Source organism: Saprolegnia parasitica (genome assembly GCF_000151545.1).
Source record: "Saprolegnia parasitica CBS 223.65 unplaced genomic scaffold supercont2.133, whole genome shotgun sequence".
Taxonomy (NCBI): Eukaryota; Oomycota; class Saprolegniomycetes; order Saprolegniales; family Saprolegniaceae; genus Saprolegnia; species Saprolegnia parasitica.
Genome location: NW_012156527.1, coordinates 76,140 through 83,149, shown reverse-complemented (window position 1 = coordinate 83,149; position 7,010 = coordinate 76,140). Strand labels below are relative to the sequence as shown.

Genomic DNA, 7,010 nt, shown 5'->3' with positions numbered 1-7,010 from the left:
CATCTCGAGCACGATCTGCTTCTTCTCGTGCTGCACCGAGTGGGCGGCGGCCTTGATCGTGTCCGACTCGAGCGCCTGCGGCGTCGGGCTCGGGCTCTTGACCTCCGGGTCGCTTCCAGCCGCAACGAGAAGCGCGGTCCGGCCGTCCTCGTCGGCCTTCTCGACGTCGGCCGTCTCGGAGGATGCGAGCAGCTGCGCGAGGCCGTCGAGGTCGCCGGTCCGGCAGGACTCGTGCAAGGACGCGTTGTTGCCCATCTTCCCGTGGTCGGAAATCTTCGAAAATGCCACGTCGGGGCGCGACGGACAGCATATTAATATTCCGTTTTCCATTGGTTTATATCTTGACATTGTATGGAAACGTGTCGGATCGCGCTTTATTATTATGCCACCTGCTGGAAATTCGTGCATTTCAACCAATCAGCGGCTAGTTGAAGTCGCGTCCATCTTGATGCAGAAAGGCCATCCACAATTGGCGGGATCGACACCGGTAGCTACGAGAACGACGAGAAACGTGGACACGCGCGTCCACGTTCACGCGGCTGCAATGCATCGACCTGTCGATCGCAAGGAGCCCGCGCCGTCGTCACGCCAGCACCTCGCTTTGCCTCGATGCCATCGACACCTCTTGCCCACCATGCAGCCTCCGACGATCCAACCCGAGCCGACACGGAAGTATACTATCTCGACGTACCCTTGATAAGTGACGCCACGACCACAGCACTGCGCGATGCGGCAGAGTGGGCTCGGTCAAAATGGCGCCCCAAGCGTTACGCCACGCGCCATCACCATGGAGGCTTGCAGTTGTTTCGGCACATGAGTCGGCGCAGCATCTCGATGGCAACGACAGAACGGGCCTACCGCGACCTCCTCACGACGGTCGAGGCGCAAAAGGTGGCGACGAAGAAGGCGTCGGAGGCGCTTCAGGAACAGTCGGCCCTCACAACGCTCGCCACCGAGCTCGACTGGCTCAAGAAACGCAAGGCGCGGGCTCATATGCGCGTCCAGAAGCGCTGCGACCACCTCAAGGTGCTTGGATTCTTCTTCTTTCGTTGGCTGTCATTTTCAACACTGCCGTCGTAGCATCTCCGGCTCTGGTTCGACTCGTACGACGTCGACAAGTCGGGTGGGATCTCGGTGCAGGAGCTCCTTTGGCCGATGCTCGTCCTCGGATTCGCCAACACCCTCGCCGAGGTAGATCCTTTGCTTGCTTCGAGAGCACTCTAGTAGTACAATGGCATCGAGGTCAAGGCGCTCCTCGTCGCCGCCGACAGCGACGGCGACGGCCAAATCGGCTTTGACGATTTTGTCGAGCTCATGAACGCACACGACACCAACGGGAAAGACAGCGTCCACCCACTCGAGAAGCTCGTGCACCTCGTTGAGACGGGCCAGCTCGGGGTACCTCCCTCGCCACTTCTTGATACATTGAAACATTGATACATTTGGTATGAATGTGTTAGGACCGCAGTCTCTCGCTGCAGACTCTCTTGCCCTCGTACCAGCGCCAGCTCATGCTCTCCGCGCTCATGTCGTACGGTGACGTCGCCACGACGCGGGCCGGGATGGCCGCGCGGGAGGCGAACGAGGCCGTGCTCAAACGAGCTACCATTGCCCTTGGCGCGTCCAAAGACCTCGGTAGTCCTCTTCAACGAACGCCGCCGTTGCCGCGCAAGAAGGCGTCGGTGGTCATGCCCAAACTCTCGGTAGCCTCTAAAGCCATTTTATGGACAAAAGAGGTCTAGATTAGGTGCTCAGCCCGGTCGTCGTCCAGCGCCGGCTCGTGTACGAAAGCAAGAAGGAGCGCCGAGCCCATGCGTCGGAAGACAATACGATGCATCTCTTCCTCGGTACGACCCCATCCCCGTCGTCCGTTCTGCTGGCATCTTATGGCATTTGCTAGAAAACATGCTAGCGACCGGACCGTCCGACGCAGGTCGTCGGTCAAGTGCCGACGCCGCGATCCAATCGTCTGCGCGCTGAAAAGTGCATACATCGTTTTCCAGTTCTCATCCCAGTCGTATAGTGCTTGTGCGTACATACATGAGGTTGGGGTTAAATAGCAGCAGAGCCGTCGCCCGGTGCTTGGACGCGGTGGTAGGTGAGGTCGAGTGCCATCAGCGGCGTTTCGGTCCCGCGCAAGCAGCTTTGGCGCTCCTCGGTCGTCATGGTCACAAAGTCGGCGCCACGCGTCACGCTGGAGGACGCCAGACGCCACTGGAACTGCAGCCGCGTTGGCGTCGTCGCGGTCATTTCAACGCGGGCAATGTAGGCCGTCGACGCGTCTTGGAGCGGCCAGGCGTAGAACGTGAGGCAGATCACTCCTGGTGACCGCACGCGACCCGTGTAATCGCCGTGGAGCCACGATGCACTCCACTCGCGCAGCGTGTTGGCGCCATTGGGAAAGACACGAGCAACGTGCAGTCGGTCGTCCAGGATGTACGTCGACCAGATGGTCGAGTGAATCGCGAGGTCCGAGCGCACCTACGCCAGGCAGGTCCAGTCGACGTGTCTCGACACTAGAGGCGCAATTTACGTGCAGGACGTTGTGGACATCGAGGTGCATTTGAAAACAGTACGCCATCGTGACCCATTGGAGCAATGGCAACACGGGGGCGGAAACACCCGGGTGGTGCGGCGGCAAGATCGCGCAGAGCCAGCGCCCGTCAAACGGGGACAATGGCTGGTACAGCGGCCATGCGTCTTGCGGCTGCGCCTTGGCCTACGTGTCGTATCGTTTCGCATGTTCCGAAAGGATAGGGTTAGGGTCAACCATGTAGAGCTCCCGCAGCTGCGCGACGAACGGCTCAAACAAAGACGGGGTGCTATGAAGGTGCGGCGCGACCGACGTGACATCGCGCACGAGCTGCGTATGGGAGTTGTAGCGGGACGAGCGCTGCAGCCACTGGTCGATGTAGGCTGCAAGAAGCGTCTTCCACGCCTGAAACAACGACGTGAGCCGGTCCTTGTCCAAGAGACAGTCGGCGTCGTAGAGACAGGGCGCTTGCAGTTGCTGGACGAGGCTTGGATCAAAGAGTGACGTCGCGACGCCCAAGCACGTGGCTTCCAGCGCCGTCACGGGAACCGATATGCAGTCGACTAGAGTAACACCGTTACAATCCTTTTTGAATGCCGGAGACGACGGTCGTACCAGTCAACGGCAAAATGCGCGCGTATTCGTCACGGTACATCTCGGTTGACGGCACATGGAGACGCGCAACGAGCGGATGTAGCAGCTGCGACTGCACATGGCGGCTCACGAGGGCGCCGCCGACGCCCGGCGGCAGCGTGCTCACAAACGCCAGAATGACACCCAAGGATGCGTCAATGGAAGGGGGAGCAGGTGGCGGCGGCGGCGTTGGTCGGATGGCAAACGCGGGCGACCGCGCCGACGCGACGACTTGCAAGACCGCGTCGTGCCGGACAAAGAGGTACGCCTACGGCCCCCGATGCAGCTGCCCGGAAAAATGGTCTTAAAGGTATGCACCGTCAACGTCGCTGCGGGCCACGCTTGGGACCACGAAAACGACCAGTCTTGCGTCAACGGCACGTATGTACAATGCGCCAGCCCCGTCGCCTGGTCCATTTGTTAGGTGCGATCAACGACGCAAGGGAACAATTTACCTGGTTGAAAATGTACTCTTGGCTCGGCAGCCACGTGCCGGTCGGATGCGCCGTCGACTGCACGTCGTCGACAATGCATGCACAGGGGACTTGGTCGCCGACACGGAGCGCGTTGGGTTCGCTCGCCGCGGGTTCAAACCGAGAAAGACCACGTGCTGGGCGACAGCGTCCGGAGGGATGTTGGCAAGAGCAAACTCGACGGCGAGCGCGCCGCGCGGTGTCTGCGTAGGGCAATTATGCGGAAACGATCTACAAGCTTGCAAGCGTCAGGCTGTGTCCGCACAGCGATAGACGAATATCTACGGGAGGACCTAAGCCAAGGCACATATGAGTCGTCGTGGCCACCGTCGTTGAGAGCGTACGATGGGTCGGGGCGGCAGCGTGAGCGGTAGCCGCCTACACGGTGTCGAACTCCTGGATCCGAACCGTACTAGTGGACTGTACGTGGGGGTGTCGTAGCCGCCTTCAAACGGCGTTGGTCGTGGACAGACGCACGAAGGCATGTAGAATTGCAGCGCGGGCATCGCGTGTGTGTGCAGTGATGTCGTCTCACGAGATAGAGTTAGGACGAACGGTGAAGAGGCGGCGTCGTGGTACCTGCGCGTTCCGAAGCAGAAGGATGTGTGCAATGACCAGTCACGGAGATGACACGCGCGCCTCGCACCATCTGGATCTCCCAAGTTGCACTTGGTCCTGTCATATTCTGGACCCGGGACCTAGAACTTGATTATCAAAAAAATCCAAAAGTACGTGCCAGCGCCGAGTCATCAGGATACGCGGACGCAGACCACCACCACGTCGCTCCTACAGCAGGCACGAGTACAGCTTGCCGTGATGACAGTACTAGTACTGCAGTAGAAGCAAGGGTTCGCGCGTCTCGCTACTCACGCGCCGAGCAGCTAGCGGTCGTTCTTTTCGCCGTCTCTCGGCGCCAATGGAGGTGGCTTACGTCATCGCCGCTGGCCGTTGGACTGCACTTGTCCGCCTTCTCTACCGCATTTGTACGTTTACAAATCGGAATGTGCGAATAACGTCAACGGTCGTCGTCAGAAGTGGGGGCGTGTGGTAATACTCTGCAAACAAGGCGAATCGGCAATCGCACCTGGCGCACGTAGACAGACGCAATATGCATGGGTTGTTTTAGAACGCTCCATTTTGATGCCACCTCGGCGTGGGTTTGACACCCGACGCCGTAGCTCTCGATCGCCCCTTCTCGATGCCCATCGTCTGGCTCGGCGACCATGAGGGGGTCGTGACAGCACCCCTTTTTCGGAAACACGACAGTAGTCAGCCGTCAAATTGCCATTTTCTTTGGTCCGTGACAATGGCATCCATGACACCCTTACCACGCACGGTCTCGGTCCCTCTTGTCGCAGCGGTCGCTGGCGCGTGGTACTGGGCGCATCCGCCGAGCGTGCAGTGGGCCGCCTTCTTTGCCGCCGCGGGCTTCTCGTGCATCGAGTTCTCGTGGTATGCGACGACAACCGAGGCGGCCAACGGCGATCTCGCGTTCACGCCGTTCGCCGCCACGTGCCGCCCGGGGCACACGACGTGGGCGCAGTTCTGGGTAATGTGATCTTCGTACCATGTCTTTGAATCAAGCGCTTGACGCTGGCGTAGGCCAACGTGCTGTATACGCCGCTCCTGCTTTTCACGTACCGTGCGTGGCTGCCGTCGGCCTTTCTGCGCGTCGTCCTCTTCCCGCTCAACATTTGGCTCCTTGAAATCGTCGAGGGCTACGGCCTCATGCTCGTCTTTGGCCGCAACATCGCCTGGACGTACAACACACCGGACGCCTACTTTCACAACAATATCCGCACAGGCTTTGCGGGTCTCTGGCTGCTGCTCGGTCTGGCGCTCGAGGTCGTTGGCTACACGCTCGTGGATGGGCTTGGCGGTGCGGCCGCGCAAGTGTTGCCCATCGAGGTGGCTGTCGCTGGCGCCGGTCTGCTTCAAGCTGCGCGGTATTACCACCGCTAAGATACACCCGCGTCCCACCACGCTAGTCAGAGGTTCGTGATTGAAAAACGATGACTCGACGATCTATTGTACGTACTAAGCGAACGCCGAGTATAATCGTTCGGGTCGTCCTCATATGTCTGCGACGCCCAGATGTCGAGTCGTGTTGCGGTGCCGACGAAGAAATACACCCGCCGGAATCCATGTACAGGGATCATTGGTCAAATGATGCAAACGTCTATTGGCGCAGAGGAGCCTCCCTGATGCGGCTCCTTGGGCACATGCCTGCAGACCTCATTGCCGTCGTTGAAAAGTTTTCAACTATACGAGGAATAAGAATAATCAATTTGGTCCAAGGCAAGGGCCCGGAACAACGAGCAGCGAGGCGAGGATGCTCATGTAACCATGACTCGTCCGTCGTGTACTTTACACTGCAGTCCGACCGTCGTCGTCTCTGGACGCGACCCCGTCGCAGGTCTTGATGGCTGCCACATGGCAAGGGTATATAATATATGTATTATATGCCCTTGCACATGGGGTCAAATCACGTCGGGAGGTTGGGAAGATTCGTCTTCAAGCATCGCATTTTCGAAGCCGGACGCACTGGTTGTTGATTGGTGCGCGCGTCGGTGGTCGGTGGGACGTTTGGTCAAACGCTATGGCCGACGACGGCCATATTGGTCGGAGAGGCGGTTGCTGGGATACTGGGCCACCACCGACTGCTACGTTGTTGTTGAAATGCGTGATTTCCCCTGTATTTTTTCACTGGGATATCGCCTTTCTCCGATGACTATAAATGAAATAGCGTCAACAGCGGCGTCAACAGCAGCATCCTGAGAGACGTTTGCGCAACCACGTCGCGTTCTGATCCCAAGGTCGCTCGACGTTGACGGGTGGGGAGCTAGATAGCAGTCTTTCTAACCGCGTTGGTATTCTAGTATTCGAATATTGTACACTTTTGAGTCTCGTATGTGTACATGTACTATGCTCTTGTGACCAAGGAAGGGGATGGATGTTGAGAAATCGGTGCAGATTCCTCAAATCGGCATCGATCTTTTTGACCAATGCGCAAGCGACGACGATTTTGGCGCGCGCTAATTGGTTAAAAAGTAGCAAATGGGATCGCTTCCACACTTGAAACTCAAATTTTTGGACGAATCACGGACCGCCAATGATGATGATGCTGGCGCTCTACTTCAAGGTGCCACCATCTTCAGCGGGTCGAAGTCGGAATCATTCGCATGGCCATGCTGGCGACGACGTGGCATGCGCTGCCGCGCTGGGTGCACCTCCTTCTGCTTGCCAAGGCGTCGGACGGGACACTGCCGTCGCACCTTGCGACCGTCGTGCGCGTCGCTGTCTATGGCACCACGCCCCGCCGCGATCCGCACGCATCGATTGCGCCGGCGCGGCCGCTCGCCGTCCGACTT

General features: G+C 58.8%; 4 protein-coding genes across 4 annotated transcripts; 2 read left to right on the top strand and 2 right to left on the bottom strand.

Moving 5' to 3' along the window:
- Window positions 1–12: 12 nt before the first annotated feature.
- On the bottom strand, window positions 13–255 carry SPRG_14532 (hypothetical protein; the record flags this gene model as incomplete). Its single annotated transcript, XM_012353741.1, has 1 exon — window positions 13–255. A coding segment is annotated over one exon (243 nt), but the record flags the coding sequence as incomplete, so codon positions are not given.
- A 558-nt stretch (window positions 256–813) lies between these two features.
- Window positions 814–1,980, top strand: SPRG_14531 (hypothetical protein; the record flags this gene model as incomplete). The annotated part of the gene is made up of 6 exons (XM_012353740.1): window positions 814–1,026; window positions 1,081–1,191; window positions 1,243–1,398; window positions 1,461–1,703; window positions 1,748–1,847; window positions 1,901–1,980. The coding sequence occupies 6 exons, from the start codon at window positions 814–816 to the stop codon at window positions 1,978–1,980; spliced, it is 903 nt and encodes a 300-aa protein (XP_012209130.1).
- A 72-nt stretch (window positions 1,981–2,052) lies between these two features.
- Window positions 2,053–4,145, bottom strand: SPRG_14530 (hypothetical protein; the record flags this gene model as incomplete). Its single annotated transcript, XM_012353739.1, has 10 exons — window positions 2,053–2,481; window positions 2,534–2,719; window positions 2,771–3,096; window positions 3,149–3,434; window positions 3,485–3,574; window positions 3,622–3,678; window positions 3,726–3,870; window positions 3,925–3,932; window positions 3,984–4,017; window positions 4,066–4,145. 10 exons carry the CDS (start codon window positions 4,143–4,145, stop codon window positions 2,053–2,055), a joined length of 1,641 nt encoding a protein of 546 aa, XP_012209129.1.
- A 777-nt stretch (window positions 4,146–4,922) lies between these two features.
- Window positions 4,923–5,601, top strand: SPRG_14529 (hypothetical protein; the record flags this gene model as incomplete). Its single annotated transcript, XM_012353738.1, has 2 exons — window positions 4,923–5,188; window positions 5,242–5,601. Exons 1-2 carry the CDS (start codon window positions 4,946–4,948, stop codon window positions 5,599–5,601), a joined length of 603 nt encoding a protein of 200 aa, XP_012209128.1. The 5' UTR covers window positions 4,923–4,945.
- Window positions 5,602–7,010: the final 1,409 nt, after the last annotated feature.